Source organism: Leguminivora glycinivorella, chromosome 13, assembly GCF_023078275.1.
Source record: "Leguminivora glycinivorella isolate SPB_JAAS2020 chromosome 13, LegGlyc_1.1, whole genome shotgun sequence".
In the NCBI taxonomy this organism is placed as follows: domain Eukaryota; kingdom Metazoa; phylum Arthropoda; class Insecta; order Lepidoptera; family Tortricidae; genus Leguminivora; species Leguminivora glycinivorella.
The window spans coordinates 11,137,453-11,160,881 of record NC_062983.1 but is presented as its reverse complement, the minus strand read 5'-3'; the positions used below and the strand labels follow the sequence as shown (position 1 = coordinate 11,160,881).

The following is a 23,429-nucleotide window of genomic DNA, read 5'->3' as shown; positions in this document are numbered from 1 at the left end:
GAAACTCTCAGAAGTTGACATAAATAAGGGAATCGGGCCCGATAAAATCAGTCCTATACTCGTTAAAAACTCTGCAAAGGCGCTTTCTAATCCACTATACATCATATTTAACAAATGCCTAAGTTTAGGTGTCTTTCCTGAACAGTGGAAAATTTCCTACGTTACACCAATTCACAAAAATGGGTCACGCACTGATATCACTAATTATCGACCAATATCAGTACAATCCTGCATCCCTAAGGTATTTGAGAGTTTAGTACACGATCTTTTGTATCCCTCGATTGCTAGTGCTATTATACCACAGCAACATGGTTTCATGAAGGGTAAATCTACAGTCACTAACCTTACACTTTATACAAACTACCTATTAGAATCTATGGATAAAAGAATACAGGTTGATGTGATATTTACTGATTTCAAAAAGGCGTTTGATAAGGTTGACCATTTACTGCTTCTGGAAAAACTGGCTTACAATGGTATTCGGGGGAACCTACTACGCTGGTTTATCCGCTACCTTTCCAACCGGACCCAAGTCATTACAGTGAATGGATTTAAGTCTGACTTTACAACGGTATCTTCTGGCGTAATTCAAGGTTCTATTTTAGGTCCCTTGCTATATATCGTTTTTATAAATGACATAAAGAATTGTTTTAACAACTGTAGTATTCTCATGTTTGCAGATGACTTAAAAATCTTTAAATCAGTGTAATCTTCTAGTGACATCCACTTAATTCAAGAAGATATCAACAGCTTTACCTCGTATTGCCATAAAAATAAACTTCAATTAGCGAGTGATAAATGTATGCACTTGAATTTTACTAAAAATAAAAAAAGAGCATTTGACTCCGAATACAAGATTGACAATATGGCCATTAAAAAAGTATCATCTGTAAGGGACTTAGGTATATTATTTGACAGTAAACTTGATTTTAACAATCACATTGAACGAATTATTTCTAAAGCATACCAAATGTTGGGATTTGTTCTTAGAACAGCAAAAGTCTTCAAAAAATCATCAACGTATATTCTTTTATACAAAGCTCTTGTTAGGCCGCATTTGGAATATGCCTCAATAGTTTGGAACCCATTCTATTCAAAGTATTCCAACGCAATTGAAATGGTCCAAAAAAAGTTTTTGCGGGCTACACACAGACGCTTAGAATTTTTACATTTATGAGTGAAATATCAAAAACAGGCGACAATTTTCCTTAAACTGTCCATGATTGGGTCCGTTACCTTACTACAATTTTCTTTTTATTGACAAACGAAGATACAAGTTTTTTTTTAAAGTAGTGACGATATAAACTATTATCGTAGTTTATTGAAGATAAGAATTAAATAATAGAAAACATAATAATTTAGATACTACAGCTAAATACTTGCTCGTGTACTTTATCTGTAATTTTGTAGATAGTGAAACTATTAAGGATAAGATATTTGTCTTTTTAATCCAAGTACATTGGTACGAACTCGTTAATGATAAATAAACTATGTAATGTGCTACCGTTCATTAATATTTAGACAAAGGTAATCTTAGACAGGCTACTGTAATTACGTAGGTACAGTCACGGACATTAATTATTGATCCACGTCTAGCTCATTTTATACTGGAACGTCATAGCTTAACTATGATATGTCCGGTATAAAATGAGCTAGAAGTGGATCAGCAATTAAATTCCATGACCGTACGATGTGGAACATACGTAACCTCATGCCTGTATTTTCAAACGGGATAGCGTAGTCACCGGCATAAGTGTCGATTTCTGTACCTTGTCACATTAATATCTTGTTTGAAATCTCATACGAAGTTGTCAAAAGATTAAAAGCGACAAGGTACAAAAATCATCACTTATTTTTGCCGGAAACTGCTTAAGCTCCAGTGCCACTCTTGGCAATTAAGGGGATGAAAGAAACTGATATTGTGTTTGCATACCTATCGCCCATACCACAATGAAACCCATAATAATATTTGCCACAGTCGACTTATCATCCACGGGATTAAAGAGGGTGGTAAAATTCTTAACGTGCTGACCACACGGGTAGGGGGTAGGTAATCTATGTTAAATTTTTAATATAACCTTAATTTCTTGGAGAACCATGATTTAAAGAATACTTGTCTTAACTTAAATTGTTGATGTGTCTCGTGTGAAGCTACATTTTATTATGATTTGGTATTCATAACACATTTTGGATTATATCCATACTAATATTATAAATGGGAAAGTATGTGTGTCTGTTTGTTTTTCCGTCTTTCACGGCAAAACGGAGCGACGAATTGACGTCATTTTAAGTAGAGATAGTTGAAGGGATGGAGAGTGACATAGGCTACTTTTTAACCGACTTCAAAAAAGGAGGAGGTTCTCAATTCGACTGAATGTTTTTTTTTTTTTTTTTTTTTTTTTTTTTTTTTTTGTATGTATGTTCCTCGATATCTCCGAGAATTGTGGACCGATTTTCAAAATTTTTTTTTTGATCGAACGGGTATAACCCCGAGATGGTCCCATTGGCACCAAGTCAGGGTCTGATGATGGGATCCTGGAAAAATCGAGGGAACTCTTCAAATGTTATAGGCACATGTAATGTTTTCAGTGTATTTTTCAAAGGTAAACCAGTATTTACGCCTGATGGTAATAATTTTATGTGGCTGAGCTGATGATGGAAGGTCAACTCCTCAATGGTTAGGAGTTAAAGGATAATTCTTTCACTAGTGTACATGTATTCGGACTGATACATATAATATCAATAGGAACCACTAAAAATCAACAAATAAATAAACTTTTTTAACAAAAATAAAACCGCCTTCAAAAATAAGCGCGTTACAAAACACGGAGAAACTAAAAAGCAAAAAATAATAAACCTTTGAATTCAGATTTCTTATCGTATTGCAATAATCTAAACATCCAAATTATAAACAAATCAATTATTTTTGGAGTCGGTGCCAGCCTGCGTATGGTTGGGTGGGGCAAACAGGCAATAGCAAGGCGACGAACAGGTCTGGTACCGACTGCAAAAATAATTGATTTGTTTATAATTTGGATGTTTAGATTATTGCAATACGATAAGAAATCTGAATTCAAAGGTTTATTATTTTTTGCTTTTTAGTTTCTCCGTGTTTTGTAACGCGCTTATTTTTGAAGGCGGTTTTATTTTTTGTTAAAAAAGTTTATTTTTGTATCTTTCTAACGCAAGCGAAATCTCATTAGCCTTGTATTCTATGAAGGGGTTAGGTACTCTGCAGCTGACTGTACCTAATTATATTAAAACATAAAAAAAAACATACAGACGAATTGAGAACCTTCCTTCTGTGAGAGATTTGAGGCGGCGGTTAAAAAGGGGAATTTTCTTTCACGGACCTCGCAATCAAACAGATTTCTTTTTTTTTTTCATTTATTCAGTCACATAATAAACTTACATTAATATCACCAACTCGTTTACATGCTGAATGTCAATTCTATTATACAAATACAGATTACGGATTTTATATCAGTGCTGCTTATGTAGTCTGCATATCAAAATAACTGACATAGGCGCAGTTATTTTGATATGCAGTTGCAACTGTGTCATTATTTGTCATAAGCTGCAGATAATAAAATTGATTATGCTATTAGCTATCATGATAATTAGTCACATGTATGTATTACCATGCGTCGCAAATGCCGGAATCTTGCATTTATTAAACGGTTATATTTTTAACCGTCGCCTCATATCTCAAGAAGGACGGTTATCAAGTCGTCTGTATTTTTTTTTTTTTTTTTATTTTATTTTTTATGTTTGTTCCTCGATATCTCCGTCGTTACTGGACCGATTTTGAAAATTTTTTTTTTGATTGAATGTATATGCATACAGATTGGTCCCATTTTTCTCAGAACCCAGTTCTGATGATGGGATCCTGGAGAAATCGAGGGAACTCCTCAAATCTGAAAGGCATACATATGGTGATTTTTGTGTTTTTAAAGGAACAGCATGCATTTAGGTACGGAACAGTGACATTTGGTGCAGTGGAACTGCTGATGATGGCCAGAACGGAACTCTTCAAATCTGAACGGCACGCTTATAGTGACTTTGGTATTTTTATACGAACAGTATGCACTTTCGTCCAGAACAGTGACATTTGGTGCAGTGGAATTTCTGATGATGTTCAGAACCGAACTCCTCAAATCTGAACGGCACGCTTATAGTGACTTTGGTATTTTTATAAGAACAGCATGCACTTTCATCCAGAACAGTGACATTTGGTGCAGTGGAACTGCTGATGATGGCCAGAACCAAACTCCTCAAATCTGAACGGCACGCTTATAGTGACTTTGCCATTTTTATAAGAACAGCATGCACTTTCGTCCAGAACAGTGACATTTGGTGCAGTGGAATTTCTGATGATGGTCAGAACCGAACTCCTCAAATCTGAACGGCACGCTTATAGTGACTGTGGTATTTTTATAAGAACAGCATGCACTTTCGTCCAGAACAGTGACATTTGGTGCAGTGGAACTGCTGATGATGGCCAGAACCAAACTCCTCAAACCTGAACGGCACACTCATAGTGACTTTGGTATTTTTGTAAGAAAAGCATGCATTTAAGTTCAGAACAGTGACATTTATTTAGTTATGTTTGTTAAGCATAAGTTTTGAAGTCAAAGTTTGTCAAGCTTCGATTTCTTATAATATAATAGGATTCATGAGGAATTGAGGAAACTCCTCAAACCTTAACGTTATACGTATATTCATTTGTGTTGCCATCTAATAATTAAAGCATTAAAAGCAGTTTAAAAAAATACTTACACATTTCTACATAATCCAACATTCGCAAGTAGCTTTCACCAGAACCCGAAAGGCGACGGTTTTTTTTTCTTAAAAATTATATTCTATTTATTTATTTATTTCAATCTTTAGTGAACAAAGAATGTCATAAGGCATTCTCTACCAGTCAACCTTTTTATAAATATATTAGGTACCGAACGAGCGTGCAAGGCGATGCAAGAAGTATCTAGAATTCAACTTGAATTACATGTATTAATCAGGGGATATCCCGTCATTTGGATCAGGATAAGTAATATTTCTAGATATTGATAACAATAAGATGTTGTTTTTATTGTAGGTAATGTACGATAAGTAATTCATTTTGTATCGTATAGGTATATGAAGTATATTAGAGGAATCCTGAAAGTGGCACCTATAACATAAAAAGTACGGGCAAATCGCTTAGCGCGGTACCTACGGTCATGTGATGCGGAGGTATGAAAGTCATGTTACGAGAAAAGTACCTATTACGAATAAATGTGGTGGAAGGAGTTGCGTAAGGAGTGGCGCCTGTAATGTATGGGATATCGATCCCATACATTACAGGCGACATCTTGGATTTTTCCATTGGAATCCTTCCGACATCCGATATCGGATCGGATAATGTGAAAACGGACTAAGCGTGAGAGGAAAACCGAAGAAAAGGTAGATGGACTGTGTGAGAGATGATATGAACTGAATGCAAGTGAATGATGAGATGACGTCCAATAGAGAGATATGGAAGAAAAGGACACACTCCAAAGAATTAGGCCTAAGTTGAACTTCCAATGATGAAAAAAATTATAGGCGTAACTGTCATATTATTAAATTACCCGTGATGGCATTTGAGATTTACAGCGGGTCAAATCTCGACTGGGGGACAATTGTAACTAATCCATTTTTTCCATTATTGCACTATGACGTTGAGTTCTACATGTATCCACTGAACACGCCTACCATAACCGGTGGACACTCTATTTAATAATGCAAATATTGTAAAACATGGAAAAAATGGACCAGTTACATTTGCCCCCCAGTCGAGATTTGTAGGTACCTTACCTCAAATGCCATTACAGGTAATTTAAAAATATGACACGCCTCTAATTCTTTCAAAATTGGAAAGGTAATAAAACGATTCACTTTATTAAATTAAAATTTTATTAAATAAATAAATTATTTTTTATCACAAAATACAATAATCAGCTAGTACAAAATTCAGCCTTTTCAGTCGTGGGAATATAATCGGGGTCTAAAGTTTTCGAAGAGATGAGGTCTCTGTACCATATCGCGGAGAGTCTTGCCTGTCTTGTCTTGTTACCAGCTTTGTGGTCCACTTTGAAGATGCCAAATTTTGGCCTGTAAGTAATGAAATAGTTTTATAGACAGAGAAAGAGAGATAGATATTATTATCTATTAGACAATAGTTTAGAGAGTACATACAGTATGGTTGAAAAAGGTTTAGGTGGTCGAAAAGGTTGAGAAGGGTTGCGAGATCATCAGTATATTAACTAAAAATTATTATATTATAATATTAATCTGTGTATCCATACTGATATTATAAATGAGAAAGTGTGTGTGACTGTTTGTTTGTCCACCTTTCATGGCAAAATCTCTTCAAGTTCTTCAACTATCTCCACTTAAATAATCACGTCAATTCGTTGCTACGTTTTGCCGAGAAAGATGGACAAACAAACAGATACACACACTTTCCTATTCATAATATTAGTATGGATTTACTGTTCTGACGTTGACTTACTCAAATCCATCATTCCATTCGAAATTGTCCATCAAACTCCAAGCCATATAACCCACAACGTCGACTTTATCTTCATACATAGCGTCTAACACGTTACTGAGGTATTTCTTGAAATAATCAATTCTTCTAAAGTCTTGAAGATCTTCGTTTGTAGCAACACCGTTCTCCGTTATTATTATGCGGGGATTATTACAATTGTCTTTCACCCAGTTCAAAGCACGTCTCATACCGTGAGGGATAACCTGAGAAGTTGATATTCCGTTAATATTTGATAGTAATTATTGTAACTAAATATAGACGAGGCGACTTGCGTTAGTTACTTGCGCATAATAGACAAAGTCCGACAACTACAATTGCCAAATGGATTTACCTTAGGAAGGTCAGTAGGTAAGTAGAATTTTTATTTCGCCCAATAATACAACATTTTTAATGTAAAATAGAAATATTAATAACTATAATTGGACAGTGTTATGGAATAAGCGATCAAGCGACAGTTAGTTGAAATCGAGAAAATGAGCTAGAAAGATTTGAAATTTGAATCAGTTGTTGTAAGTTCATTTATAAAGTAAAAAAGTTAATTTTGACATTGAACCTATAAAAGTGTTCATAATTTAAATAAGGTCAGTGTGGGGAAGACCGTCTACCCGGAAAGACCGTCTATTGACTATAACTTTTGTGTTTATATATCTACGCCTCTCACACCTCCGAAGGTATATCAGTTTTTCATTCTTAAGCCATTGGTCTTCAATACATATCCCTAGGACGAACACTAGTTAACAATAAACTTGATTCGTGTTTCGAACTCGAGCATCGAGTTCAACATGGTTCCGCAAAAAATTAAAATAAAATAGAAGCAGTCGGAATATTTGTATATCATATATGTAACGTAGTCATTTAATAACCGTTCTTTCTGACTAGTACTATTAATCTACTCAAAACGAGTTCAATTTCTTGTTTCATGTTCTGAAATATGTAACTTAGAAATTGTGCCTACTCAGAAAGTCCGGCATAAAAGAGAAAGGCAAGACCGGCATACGATAAACAAGGAGTTGCCAACCTTTTTTAGGCTTTATTGGAAATAAGTCGAGTGTAAAGAATTTCAATATATAAGTACGTTTTTGGCTTATGATAAATTGTACCGTTTTTGATTTTAACTTCGAAATACAGTTTTGGTAATGATTCGTATGGTGTTACTAATATCATTCGAAAGTATTAAATAAAAATAACATAGTTGTGAAGAATTATAAGTGGTGAACAGAACTAAGCCTACTTGCGATTAAATAACGACTTTAAAACGCCCTTGTAAAAAAAATAACTTGGTATTAACAATGCCAATTTGACGTATTTTAACAAAGGCTGTAATGGATAAATAGTAGGTAGTATTTTTTATTTAGCATTTAATAGTACATTGTGCATCAAGAGAAGGAACTTGAATATTACTAACGAGAGTAAGTTAAATCGCGACGGCATGCCAGAGCGATTTAAAGACTCGAGTTTGTAATATTCATACTCCCCGAGTTACACTCAATGTTTTTCATCACACTTGCAATATAAAATTATGTAAAAAGATAAAAAAATTGAATACGGTACTAGAAATTTCATAACTCCCTTGGGAGAACGATTTTTCTATAATTCACTTTCCCCCTGCGTGCAAAATCACATTTAGTATGCGAGTATGATAAAAAAAAAATAACGTGAACATTCATACTGTAGTGACTATAGCAAAACCAAGCATTGCTAAGAAATGTTACCAAACTAATTCACGTATCTTAATATCCTATTACGTTTTCTTAATAACATAGTTTCAAAAACAGATAAGTAGTTGGATTTATATGAGCCTGTAATATCGTGACTAAATTGTACTCGCAGGTGTTCGTTGGAAAAACAGTATAATGCAATATCTGGACCTGAAAAGAAAAGGTTATGAACCCCATCTACGGGACATATGCCGGTCTTGCCTTATAAATAGAAAAATGCTTATATGTTCAAAATTTCAACGTTATTTTAATAATTATCTAGCACATTCTGCCCCGTTATTACGTAAAATAACAATGATCATGATTTTGGAACCTAGTCTCATATGAAATTACGCGACAACAAGCACTAGACGGTCTTTCCGTGCTCATCGCGGGAGAACGGTCAACCCGCCGAGCCTTAAAAAATGTGATTTTTATCACTTAAAAGTACCTTATTTCACCAAAATACTGTAAAAGCTTTGTAAAATATAATATTTGCTATCCCATAGGACCATGCGCATTACGCCAGACTGCATTAATTATAGAGTTTTATCCACTCAAACTTTATTTCAAATAAACTATGCCGGTCTTGCCCGCACTGATTTTAGATAAAAAAAATAACACCATACCTATTCAAGTTTCGAAGTTATTAACGTTTTTCCGCTTGATTCTTTATTGAACTAATACTGGGATGAGGTTAATTTATTTCGTCGTAGCGTACTATGAGACATATTTTGTCGCTTGATTCTTTAATGAAAACTGTTAGAGGTAAAGTGAATACTGGAATAAAATAAAATTTCATATATTTGAGTAAATAGTGCTATTGTAAATAAATCAACAACAATGTTTTCCTCCACAATGATTAGGACTAATCCGTCTAACAATTTAGTTTTGTTCTTCAATCAACTTTTTTTAATACTTAAATGTCAAAAAAATCAGCATATAGGTATGGCAAAATTGGCATTGTAACTAATAATAATTCATTAGTACTAGCCAGGATTACACACATAAGATATTATGATATAACAAAACCTCTTGATACTTAGTTCTCATTAAGCGAAATATCCTGCAATTTCAAATATGTAACAACGAATTAAACGACATTATTAGGGCGGTTAAATCGATATTGCGTTTATAAATCATCAAAACTTTAAACCAAAACGAATTAATAACATTTTTATGGCGTTTAACTCGATTTTGCGATTTAGAATATACGCTTATTATATATTGTAAAAAGTAAATTTGGCGTTCAATTCGTTTTTACGTAACGACTTAGTACACAGGACCATACAAATTTTAACGTGTCGTTTGATTCTACCCCTTAAAATAAGGCTGTAAGCATGATTTTTCAACAAAGAAATAGTCAATACTATAGATTATCACATTTATATCCGAACTGCATTCATAACTTTTTTTTCGGATTTTGGCGCTTAGTTCGCTATTCCATAAAACCGTCCAATTATGAATAACCAGGTAGCAACACGCGAGATTATCGCTCCAATGTCGAATCATTTAACGACCGGTCTGGCTCAGTCGGTAGTGACCCTGCCTGCTAAGCCGCGGTCCTGGGTTCGAATCCTGTTGAGGGCAGTTATTTGTGTGATGAGCACAGATATTTGTTCCTGAATCATGGATGTTTTTCTACGTTATAAGTATGTATTTAAGTAGGTATGTATATCGTCGCTTAGCACCCATAGTACAAGTTTTGCTTAGTTTGGGGCTAAGTTGATCTCTGTAAGGTGTCCCCAATACTTATTTATTTATAAAAATAAAAAAATGCGATATAGTTCCGACAACCGCTTGAGCACAGCTTTTGGAGGCTTATTATGATTTTTATTTGATACATACCGAGATATGAGCACTTGCAGTCTTCGGGTAATTTAAATAAGAACCCGTTGCTCCGATGTCATCTTCTTTAGAGGGTACTATTTTCGGCTTGTAAGTACTCCTAGTCCAGAACTGAGTGGAATAGTGATTCATGCCGTAGAAATCACTTGTACCTGAAAGTAATGAGAACAAAAACATTTTTTAAATTCCTTCTGGCAAATGCATTACTGAAACAAAAAACAAGGAATTCCACAAATGGAGTTTTTCGGACTTAACTTAGGCAGTAAAACTTTAAAAATAGTGAGAGTCAGACAAACCTTTACAGTATTCCCTTTCCTCGTCCGTAAATTCTGGAAGTCTGCTCCTTGGGTATCCCTGTTCCTTACTCTTCTCAGCCACTATTTGCTCCACCCGCGGTGGAAACCCGCCAGAAGACGAGAATATTGGATGTGAGTACATCCCTGTATTGAATTGCATCACATCTTCCCCCGCTTGAATGTCTTCTGGAGAATCTGTCAAGCCTTGGTTGTAATCTGTTACTAGTGATATCCCAATGCTACCTAAAATGCAATTAAATTGTTAGAATTTTGTATCTTTTCAGTAACAACGCGGACTACTTTTTTAGGCTTCCCGTAGTCAACTAGGAACCCTTATAGTTTCTTAAAAATCACAAAAGTAGAACTTTATAAAGACTTTCTAGGAAAATTATTTTGAACTTGATAGGTTCAGTAGTTTTTGAGAAAAAATATGGAAAACTACGGAACACTGGCCGGTTTTTGTCTCTTTGTGTTGGTACTATCGAACCAACTGGTTCATGACCCACTTGGCAGATAATTAGTTTTAGAATCTTTCGAACCTGTAATGGCTATCGCTTATAATGCACTTAGGTCGTTTTAAATACTAAATAAATGTGATATGAATGATAACAACTTCGTCACCAATGAAACTCTATCAGCTGCAAGCGAATTTCGATCTACTTACATTCAGACGATTGGGCAAAATGAGCTTATGGTGGGTCATGATTCAGTTGGTTCTATAGTACCTTTACGAATTACCTTGTTGCGTTCGTCTAAATTCCTTATCATACAAATGCCAAACTCTTGCATGTGCTATCAATATATTCTTGGCCACAATATAATCCACTGTGCCATGTCCATCTTTTAAACCTGGCGCGTATTCATCAGAACCGTAACCGGATATCATAACCAACGGCTCATTAATAGTTATCCAAGTTTTCACACGATCTCCGAAGTTCTCAAATAAAACTCGAGCATAGTCTTCTATCCATTGGGCTATAAGCGGGTTCGCCCAACCTCCAATATCTTGGAGAAATTGCGGTAAGTCCCAATGGTAAATAGTTACTACAGGATCTATTTCACTCTTCAGGAGATCATCAATTACTTTGTTGTAATGGTCAATGCCCTCCTGGCTGATATTGTTTGCGAAACCATTTGGAAGAATTCTTGGCCAAGAAATGGAAAATCTGTAGAAGTTGACTCCTAAGTATCGAAGCATTGCTGAATCGCATTCGTACAGTTCGTAGGAATTACAAGCGACGTTTCCACTGGAGTTGTCCTTTATTTTGCCAGGTTTGTGAGCGTATACGTCCCATATGCTTTTTGATTTGCCTGTAAAAGTGTTCATTATGAAATGTTTTTGTTAAATACAATTACATTAACACAGCAAAAGGGAATGTACAAGTTTCTAATGGGGTGGCAACGCGCATGTGACACTGAGTTGCAGGCGTCCATAGGTTACGGTGACCACTTTACATCAGGCGGGCCGTATGCTTGTTTGCCACCGACGTAGTATAAAAAAATACATTTTTCATTCAGGACCATGTTTTGAATTTGGCTGTGATTATAATTAGCGTAGTAGTTAAGAACTGTATTTAAGTCAATGACTGAAATTCTCTTTTTTTTATACTACGTCGGTGGCAAACGGTCCGCCTGATGTAAAGTGGTCACCGTAACCTATGGACGCCTGCAACTCAAAGAGTGTCACATGCGCGTTGCCACCCCATTAGAAACTTGGTACACTCCCCTTTGCTGTGTTAAGTATAAGTACACAGCAAAAAGGAGTGTACAAGTTCAAAGGAGGGTTTGGGTTGCTTCTATTTTATAATATCGTACTTGTACTACTGTTTAAAGAAAGTGTACAATATTTACATGTACATATTATTTTGTAGCTGCTATAACTCTAGTCTATGCTGTCTAGTCTATTTAGTTTAGGTACTTTTCCGATTTTATAAAGTGTTACAACACCGTCGAAATTATTTCTAAATGAAGCTTGTAAGTTCATTCAAGGAGTACATACCACCGGATTCCCACCCCCCTTCCACTTGGTACGCGGCCGTGGCGGCTCCGAACCGAAAGTTATTAGGAAAGAGTCTTTTCTGATTACATAATCTGCAATGATACGATCATTATTAGACACGTCTGTTGGATGCGTATGTGGATAGGCATTTGCTGTTTAACTATTCCTCTTATTTAATAAAGTAATTAGATTTGTTCCTTTGCTCGCACAATTAATAATTATAATAATATATTATTTACCTAATTTTTGATTCACACTTATAGTTCTACAAAAAAAAAATAACCTGGCCATTTATTTATTTTGTGTGTAGGTATTCGAATTAATAAACAAGAACGACACATAAATATTGTTCCTATTATGTAATAAAATAAGTATGTACAGCCAAGTGTAAAAACAATTTACTCAAAAATATGTCCCATAGCATCTTAGTTCGTTATATAAAAGCGTAGTAAGGTCTATACGGGTAAGTGTATCATAAGGACAAGTGTGTTTGGCCTACACATTTTTTTTTATACTACGTCGGTGGCAAACAAGCATACGGCCCGCCTGATGTAAAGCGGTCACCGTAACCTATGGACGCCTGCAGCTCAAACAGTGTCATATGCGCGTTGCCACCCTATTAGGAACTTGTACACTCCCTTTTACTGTGTTAAGTACACAGCAAAAAGGAATGTACAAGTTCCAAGGAGGGTTCGGATTGCCGACGACTCAAAGGACAATAGACGGAACAAGTTAGTTCCGTAAGTCCTCCCGTCATCAGCACACCGCACCCTCTTTGAGCTGCATTTGCCCTGTTTAAACAATGATCAGTGTTTATTAATAGTCCAATCAACACTAATCGTCACTAGCAAATAGCAAAAGTATGCACTTGCAAAACCACCAGTGACAATGAGTAAAACAGCCAAATGTTATGGCCAGACACACATCTCCTTATGACACACTTACCCGTAGTGACCTTATCATAGTTATGAGATTTTTTCGATACATACGATACATTATTTTCCAGATTGTATTAAAATTCTAAAGTTCGCTAGACTATGTATTTACCGAAAGAACTTACTTGTCGATATCATTTGGACTGGTTCGACCAGCACAACAAGATATGGTAAGTAAAAGAGGTGCCAGACCTTGCAGTATATTAAAAGTCCGCATTTCTGATGCTGTCCGTGATGGTTTAGGATCCTAAGTGGTTAAAAATTTTTTATCATCGTATTTGAGATGAAGATGAAAGAAATCACAAAACAAAACGTATAACTTACCTGAGGATGTAACAACAAATGGTTTAGCGAAAACAAGTTATACAAATATGTCTTAACTACCTACTTACGTAGATTTCATTGACGTCTATGATAAGTAAATATTTAACCAGTTTACGCACCAAATTGGGATACCTACTATTCATATTTGAAGTTAACTCTGCTAGCCAATGACAAAAAAAACATTAAAATGTTCATTTGATGAGTAGTATTTAAATGAGTTTTCCATCTTTTATAAAGAATGAGGAGCCCATATCTCCAAAATTAATTTTAGCTAGGATCTTATTATCTGATCATTTTGGTCTTAAATTGACAACATTTCATATTTACGACTACTACTTTTTATTGTTTGGTTTGAAAGAACTCAATATTTAAAGATACACGTATTTTTTTATTTTTCCCAAAAACTGAGATTTTAATGCGAAAATCCTTTTTTATTACGACTTCGAACAGAAAGAGCATATGTTACAAACGTCAAGACACAGCTTTATGACGTCACATGTGTTGTTTCATACACCTAAGAAAACGACAAAATCATTTCTAAAAAAAACTTAACAAATTTAAATAGATATCATACACGAAAGAAAAAACGACAAGGCCCACTGGTGGCCGAGCCGGGAATCGAACCCGGGTTTTCAGCTTACGCGGCTGACGTCTTCACCACTAGACCACCCGCCCGCCGTGGTACCCGACGAAATTTCTCTAGCGTATGTTATCTCTGATAAGGCTAGGCGCCTTTGACCAACTCTAAGGGCGAGCAATTAGTGCTTGCACCTCCTATACGAATCCTTTGCAGGATTACGATATAGCGAGAGAGATGGTGCTGCCATCTATACAAGTAGGGAACAAACCAAATTATTTTATTGAATATTTTTTTTGATTTGTTCTTTTTTCAAGTAGTCACACTACTATATATAAATTATAAATTTAAATAGATATCATACACGAAAGAAAAAACGACAAGGCCCACTGGTGGCCGAGCCGGGAATCGAACCCGGGTTTTCAGCTTACGCGGCTGACGTCTTCACCACTAGACCACCCGCCCGCCGTGGTACCCGACGAAATTTCTCTAGTGTATGTTATCTCTGATAAGGCTAGGCGCCTTTGACCAACTCTAAGGGCGAGCAATTAGTGCTTGCACCTCCTATACGAATCCTTTGCAGGATTACGATATAGCGAGAGAGATGGTGCTGCCATCTATACAAGTAGGGAACAAACCAAATTATTTTATTGAATATTTTTTGCCTGTGTGGTGACGGGTTAAGAATTTCACCACCCCCTTTCTTCCCGTGGGTGTCGTAGAAGGCGACTATGGGATATGGGTTAAATTGTGGTGTAGGCGAGAGGCTGGCAACCTGTCACTGCAATGCCACAGTTTCGTTTTCTTTTAACCCCTTATTTGCCAAGAGTGGCCCTGAAGCTTTAGTAGTTTCATGTGCTCTGCCTACCCCTTTATGGGATACAGGCGTGATTGTATGTATGTATGTATGTATTTTTTTTGATTTGTTCTTTTTTCAAGTAGTCACACTACTATATATAAATTATAAATTTAAATAGATATCATACACGAAAGAAAAAACGACAAGGCCCACTGGTGGCCGAGCCGGGAATCGAACCCGGGTTTTCAGCTTACGCGGCTGACGTCTTCACCACTAGACCACCCGCCCGCCGTGGTACCCGACGAAATTTCTCTAGTGTATGTTATCTCTGATAAGGCTAGGCGCCTTTGACCAACTCTAAGGGCGAGCAATTAGTGCTTGCACCTCCTATACGAATCCTTTGCAGGATTACGATATAGCGAGAGAGATGGTGCTGCCATCTATACAAGTAGGGAACAAACCAAATTATTTTATTGAATATTTTTTTTGATTTGAAAACCCGGGTTCGATTCCCGGCTCGGCCACCAGTGGGCCTTGTAGTTTTTTCTTTCGTGTATGATATCTATTTAAATTTATAATTTATATATAGTAGTGTGACTACTTGAAAAAAGAACAAATCCAAAAAATATTCAATAAAATAATTTGGTTTGTTCCCTACTTGTATAGATGGCAGCACCATCTCTCTCGCTATATCGTAATCCTGCAAAGGATTCGTATAGGAGGTGCAAGCACTAATTGCTCGCCCTTAGAGTTGGTCAAAGGCGCCTAGCCTTATCAGAGATAACATACACTAGAGAAATTTCGTCGGGTACCACGGCGGGCGGGTGGTCTAGTGGTGAAGACGTCAGCCGCGTAAGCTGAAAACCCGGGTTCGATTCCCGGCTCGGCCACCAGTGGGCCTTGTCGTTTTTTCTTTCGTGTATGATATCTATTTAAATTTATAATTTATATATAGTAGTGTGACTACTTGAAAAAAGAACAAATCAAAAAAAAATATTCAATAAAATAATTTGGTTTGTTCCCTACTTGTATAGATGGCAGCACCATCTCTCTCGCTATATCGTAATCCTGCAAAGGATTCGTATAGGAGGTGCAAGCACTAATTGCTCGCCCTTAGAGTTGGTCAAAGGCGCCTAGCCTTATCAGAGATAACATACACTAGAGAAATTTCGTCGGGTACCACGGCGGGCGGGTGGTCTAGTGGTGAAGACGTCAGCCGCGTAAGCTGAAAACCCGGGTTCGATTCCCGGCTCGGCCACCAGTGGGCCTTGTCGTTTTTTCTTTCGTGTATGATATCTATTTAAATTTATAATTTATATATAGTAGTGTGACTACTTGAAAAAAGAACAAATCAAAAAAAATATTCAATAAAATAATTTGGTTTGTTCCCTACTTGTAAAAACTTAACAGTTAGCTTAAACAGTTCGAGATGTCTGACTGTCAAGTGTCACCGTCAACAAATATTGAATAACTAAATACGAGTTATGGAATGTAGAAGTATAAGGAGAGAAATGTGTCAAAGTAGAACAGTCGAAAATTACGTGTCAAACCCATATGTACAAGCAATTGCAGCGCCACCTGGTTTTATATCTGCACTTCTGAAACTTAAAGCTTTCGCTCCCTACCTCTAATGTCCATACTACTAGGGATGATAAGTGTCACAGTCAAACTTAAGACCCCTTACTCCTTAGAGCGCTCATCAATTTCACGAAACGGCCATCGATAGATGGCGTTGGCGCTCGGTACGCGAGCACCGGCAACTCAACGCGCGTTTCAACGCAGACATGAATAATCTTGATAGTTTTGAATTAAATTGCTAATAACATAATTTTCAATTTTATATGGGGACTCTTTATTTAATTTCATATTCATGGTATGGTAGTAGTAAATAAGGTATATGAATGTAGTAAAAGTATAGTAGTAGTCTACATGTACATATATAAATTCAGGTTTCCTAATTGATTGATTCAACAACCAACACCGCTGAGCCGAAACTACGAAAGCTAGAAAGTCGAAATTTGTATAGATTGCATTAACAAAATTTCGAAGAGATAAGAATCGATTATGAAAATTTACACCCCTAGTAGAGGGAAAAAGGGGGTGAAAGTTTGTAGCGGGATCAATTTGTTTTTTTTTATTAGGAAAATTTTAGTTAGGAACTTGAAATTAGAGAATAGTTTAATAGTGATTTCTGTTTTTTAGGGTTCCGTAGTCAACTAGGAACTCTTATAGTTTCGCCATGTCTGTCTGTCCATCCGTCCGTCCGTCCGTCCGTCCGTCCGTCCGTCCGTCCGTCCGCGGATAATCTCAGTAACCGTAAGCACTAGAAAGCTGAAATTTAGTAACAATATGTATATCAATCACGTCAACAAAGTGCAAAAATGAAAAATGGAAAAAAATGTTTTATTAGTGTAAAGTGTAAAGTGGGGGCTGATTTTGTTTTCATTCCAACCCCAACGTGTGATATATTTTTGGATAGGTATTTAAAAATGAATAAGGGTTTACTAAGATCGTTTTTTGATAATATTAATATTTTCGGAAATTATCACAGTTATACTGACTTTCATATTTTTATAAGAACAGCATGCACTTACGTCCAGAACAGTGACATTTGGTGCATTGGAACTGCTCATGATGTGTCACTTTTTAACCGTCGCCTCAAATCTGAGAGATTTGAGGCGAGGTTCTCAATTCGTCTGTATGTTTATTTATTTTTTTCATTTTTTTATGTTTGTTCCTCGATATCTCCGTTGTTACTGGACCGATTAAAAAAAAATATTGAATGTATATGAATACAGATTGGTCCCATTTTTCTCAGAACCCAGTTCTGATGATGGGATCCTGGAGTAATCGAGGGAACTCCTCGAATCTGAAAGGCATACGTATGGTGATTTTTGTGTTTTTAAAGGAACAGCATGCATTTAGGTACGGAACAGTGACATTTGGTGCAGTGGAACTGCTGATGATGGTCAGAACGGAACTTCTCAAATCTGAACGGCACGCTTATAGTGACTTTGGTATTTTTATAAGAACAGCATGCACTTTCGTCCAGAACAGTGACATTTGGTGCAGTGGAACTGCTGATGATGGTCAGATCAGAACCGATCTTCTCAAATCTGAACGGAACACTTATAGTGACTTTGGTATTCTTATAAGCACATTTTTCTAGTTGCCCGGAACGTTATCTATCCTCGGTACCCATAATAGTTTATTTTGGACACGTGGCGTCTGTTTTATCACATACAGATTCTGCTTATAAAAAATAACTCGTCACCTGCGTGCCGAGCAAGTATTTTGTTGGCACTTTACCTCTTTGTTTTTCTTAGACACTTTTTTTTTGAACTTTGTGCTTGTATTTTATTAAAAGGAATATACTCTTCAGTTTAAATAAGAATTTGATGGCCTGTGATCCCTATATCTTTAGAACTGAGGTAAAATGTGAGTATTCGGACTTATTGGACACGGTGTACATGTTCGTTCTAAAAGTAGCTGATCAAGCATCGTCGGTTTGGAAAGCCTGCGGTAAAATTTTTGCTCATTACTATACATATTCGATTTAAAGGGTTTTGAGATTTAGGAAATAAAACAACGCTTCATTAGATTTAATTTAATAGCATTATGTAATTATAATCTCAATGTAAGTGCAGGCAGTCTTATTTACAATAAACTTAAAAGCGGAAACAAATATAAGCAGAAAAAAAAAGAAGCTGTCAATACTGAATCCCCTAGGGTGGCTGTATGAATAGCACAGAAAAGTATTAAAATAAAATAAAAACCGGCCAAAAGCGTGTCGGGCCACGCTCAGTGTAGGGTTCCGTAGTTTTCCGTATTTTTCTCAAAACTAACCTATAAAGTTCAAAACAAATTTTCAAAGAAAGTCTTTGTAAAGTTCTACTTTTGTGATTTTTTTCATATTTTTAAACATATGGTTCAAAAGTTATAGCGATTATTTCCGAAAATATGAAAATTATCAAAAATCGATCTTAGTAAAACCTAATTCATTTTTAAATACCTATCTAACAATATATCACACGTTGGGGTTGAAATGAAAAAAATATCTGCCCCCTCTTTACATGTAGGGGTACCCTAATAAAACATTTATTATTATTAACGACCTTCCACATATTTATAATGAGCCCAAACATGATGGGGTTATGATGAGGAGAATAGCAGTTCTGTTGACCACCTCCTGACTCCATCATGAGAACTTGGACCTCGTCTAGTTCGATGGTGCTCGTCAGCCCAAATCTAATGAGCCCGAACATGATGGGATTATGATGAGGAGAATAGCAGTTCTGTTGGCCACCTCCTGACTCCATCATGAGACCCTGGACCTAATCTAGTTCGATGGTGCTCGTCAGCCCAAATCTAATGAGCCCAAACATGATGGGGTTATGATGAGGAGAATAGCAGTTCTGTTGGCCACCTCCTGACTCCATCATGAGACCTTGGACCTCATCTAGTTCGATGGTGCTCGTCAGCCCAAATCTAATGAGCCCGAACATGATGGGGTTATGATGAGGAGAATAGCAGTTCTGTTGGCCACCTCCTGACTCCATCATGAGACCCTGGACCTAATCTAGTTCGATGGTGCTCGTCAGCCCAAATCTAATGAGCCCAAACATGATGGGATTATGATGAGGAGAATAGCAGTTCTGTTGACCACCTCCTGACTCCATCATGAGACCTTGGACCTCATCTAGTTCGATGGTGCTCGTCAGCCCAAATCTAATGAGCCCGAACATGATGGGGTTATGATGAGGAGAATAGCAGTTCTGTTGGCCACCTCCTGACCCCGTCATAAGACCTTGGACCTCATCTAGTTCGGTGGTGCTCGTCAGCCCAAATCTAATGAGCCCAAACATGATGGGGTTATGATGAGGAGAATAGCAGTTCTGTTGACCACCTCCTGACTCCATCATGAGACCCCGGACCTCATCTAGTTCGATGGTGCTCGTCAGCCCAAATCTAATGAGCCCAAACATGATGGGGTTATGATGAGGAGAATAGCAGTTCTGTTGACCACCTCCTGACTCCATCATGAGACCTTGGACCTCATCTAGTTCGATGGTGCTCGTCAGCCCAAATCTAATGAGCCCGAACATGATGGGGTTATGATGAGGAGAATAGCAGTTCTGTTGGCCACCTCCTGACCCCGTCATGAGACCTTGGACCCACAGAACTTAATTTAGATAGAAGAAACAAATTCATATATTTGTATAGGGGCCGAGCGTGTCAAATTTTGTACTGAAGTTGATTCTTGCCTGTAATTTTAAATATGTCTCAGGCTCTTGATTGTTCATAATTTTTGTGTTGTTGCAATTGAATATCACGTAACGAGGCATTTTTTATGTTTTGGTTGACTTCAACTTACAAAAATTGACGCCCGAAAGCTGCAAGCTGCGAGTAAAGACGGACAACTCAGTGGATTTCACTGAGTTCATTTGACACGCTAAGTAGATACGTTTGCTTGATCTATGGTATATATGACATCTGTGCTTGGACCTCATCTAGTTCGATGGTGCTCGTCAGCCCAAATCTAATGAGCCCAAACATGATGGGGTTATGATGAGGAGAATAGCAGTTCTGTTGACCACCTCCTGACTCCATCATGAGACCTTGGACCTCATCTAGATCGATGGTGCTCATCAGCCCAAATCTAATGAGCCCAAACATGGTGGAGTTATGATAAGTAGAATAGCAGTTCTGTTGAACATCTCCTGCCTGACTCCATCATCATGAGAACCAGAACCTCATCCTGGTCCCAAAATATAATAATAATTCAAACTCTCAACAAACTTCACGTATAACTTAAAATCCAAAATCATATGAAAAGCATGTCGAATGCTAAAATTGCATAAGGTGTAAAAAGGATCAAGATTTGTTTAGTCGCAGTTTACGGCACTTCTCGGAACTATCGAGCTGCTTACGAAAGCTAGGTGCGCCGGACGATCAAACGCAGGTCCGTTGTCTTCGAGCGCTCGGCGCAGACTGAGCGGGCTCGCGTTAGCACAGTGTCTTTTATTCGAATTTTAGGTGTTTTAAAAACATATCTATCGACAGAAAGGTATGTCTTATATGTATGATTTTTTTCTTATAGGTCAATAAGAAGTTCTAGTTTAGGATAATATTATTGAAGAGTTACAAAAAATGCAGGAATCGCAGGAAAAATACATAATGAAAACCTCTTTTTATCGAAAAAATGGGGAGGATACGGAAGGTTATTTATCCACCATTTCAAGTAAATCTTAAAATGTCAAAGTATTAGCTAACTCGTACAGGATATAACAAATAGGATTGTGATTATTTATTACCCCAAATAACATTTTTAACAGCACAATCACGATTCTAAACGAGCTATCCCACTATGAAAATTGAAAACGTCTTCCGAAAAAACTGATTTTTCGGAAGTATAAAAAGACATATTTTAAAGTAGTACCAATTGACTTTCTAGCTTAAGATATGTACTTTTAGGAACATTATCAGTTTTTTAATAATCATTTATAGTTTCTTTATAATTTTGAATGAAAAAGGTTCTATTTTGCAAAAAACGCTCGTCTTTAGGAATAAGGCCTCTTAAGTAACATCCCAACCGGAAGATTTTTTTGGTTATAGTGGCAGCTCTGAATAGTCTGACTCAACTATGCAACGTCACTTCCCCTTTAAACTATTTTTAAGATTTTTTTACTAAAAATAAGGAAAAAAAATATTCTAAAATATATTTTTGTGATCTACAGGCGTATATCTCGAAATGGTTTTCGATTTAGGGACATTGAAAATTTTGAAACGTTGTCAATTGTGAATCATGGCAAAAAAAAAACGGTCCTAGAACTCAACTTTCAAATAATAAAAATAGCCGTCGTGCCGAATTAGCAAATGTGCAGAAATTATACGTTTTACTAACTCTATAAAATCCCTCATGTAAAAACCTTAAGACAGTAGGAAATGTGAGCGTTTTTGCATTTGGCTACGTTCCCTGGCCTCTTGCTGTAGGTATTAATACAGCTGACATGAATAGTTTCTCTTTACACACCATGTTGATTATAATAAGCAATAAATTAAAATACGTGCACCTTTACAAATACTTATACTTCTAAAACTTGTTTTAATGTTTATTTTACGTCAACTTATGGCACTGGTCCCATCGCGAGCTAGTAAGCTATGAGCTATTGGCTATAAAAACGAACAAAAGATAAGCACTCCCGTGCGAATAAAAGAGACACGGCGATTTTGATAGCTCACCACTGGGCGAGTGACTGTAAACATCGCCGTGTCTCTTTTATTTGCACGGGAGCGACTATCTTTTGTTCGTTTTTATAGCCGATAGCTCATAGCTTACTAGCTCGCGGTGGGACCAGTGCCTATGTGAGGACTGGCTTACTCTGGAGGAGGCCTTCACTCGAGAAGGGTTCTTGCTAACAAATGACATATGAAACTATATTTTACATAATTAACTATACATAACCTTGATGCCCACGGCTTCGCTCGCGTTAGAAAGAGACAAAATGTAGCCTATGTCACTCTTCCCTTCACTTCCCTCATCCCTTCAACTATCACCACTTAAAAAATCACGTCAATTCGTCGCTCCGTTTTGCCGTGAAAGACGGACAGACAAACAGACACACACACATTCCCATTTAGAAAATTAGTAGGTATGAATAATAGTATGGATTTATGAGCCTAAATATCCTTGTCATGAGTAAGTGTCTGAAATAGTACATTAAGATACAAATGTGCTTCTATTATGCCGCCTCGTGTGTACAAGTAGTGACCATGATACATTATAATAATGTATTATTATTGATACTATTTTTTATTTTATTGATTATATGGCTACTCTTGGCCACAGAGTAGTCAAAGCAAAGACGTGGCCTACCGGTAGAGTGAGCTTGCCCTGCAGATGCCTGTTCTCCCTTGATTTGAAGGTTGCCGGTTTATAAGAGGTCGGAAACAGTATTAGGTAGTTTTATTTTAGCTACTAATTTACGCACATTTTGCCCACAATGCATGCCAATAAATTGGTTTCGATCTTATTTTGACAACAATTTGAGAATTTGATTGTTATTTGGGCAAAGTAAAGTGAAAAATGTGCTGTATATGAAATTGTATCAAAACCAGTCCGAAATAAAATAAATAAATAAAATAAATATTGGGGGACACCTTACACAGATCAACTTAGCCCCAAACTAAGCAAAGCTTGTACTATGGGTGCTAAGCGACGATATACATACTTAAATAGATAAATACATACTTATATACAACAAATAATAATAACAAATTCTTTAATTAGAATCGACATTGGGGAAAAGAATGATCAATTTTTCTCTGTGTTGCCTCACTTCCTTATACAATGATACACAACAAGTCAGAGAAGATTAACTTC

General features: G+C 36.7%; 1 protein-coding gene across 3 annotated transcripts; it reads right to left on the bottom strand.

Moving 5' to 3' along the window:
* Positions 1–5,916: 5,916 nt before the first annotated feature.
* On the bottom strand, positions 5,917–22,505 carry LOC125232439 (myrosinase 1-like). Of its 3 annotated transcripts, none has more exons than XM_048138096.1 (8): positions 22,428–22,505; positions 13,472–13,593; positions 12,412–12,503; positions 11,151–11,723; positions 10,413–10,655; positions 10,117–10,268; positions 6,533–6,774; positions 5,917–6,132 (listed from the first exon to the last, which is right to left on the bottom strand). In XM_048138096.1, exons 1-8 carry the CDS (start codon positions 22,473–22,475, stop codon positions 5,976–5,978), a joined length of 1,629 nt encoding a protein of 542 aa, XP_047994053.1. In that variant the 5' UTR covers positions 22,476–22,505; the 3' UTR covers positions 5,917–5,975. The 3 variants fall into 3 exon arrangements, with proteins under 3 accessions (XP_047994053.1, XP_047994055.1, XP_047994054.1); XM_048138098.1 differs by lacking the exon at positions 22,428–22,505 and adding an exon at positions 13,807–13,836; XM_048138097.1 differs by lacking the exon at positions 22,428–22,505 and adding an exon at positions 13,671–13,777.
* Between the last annotated feature and the right edge of the window lie 924 nt (positions 22,506–23,429).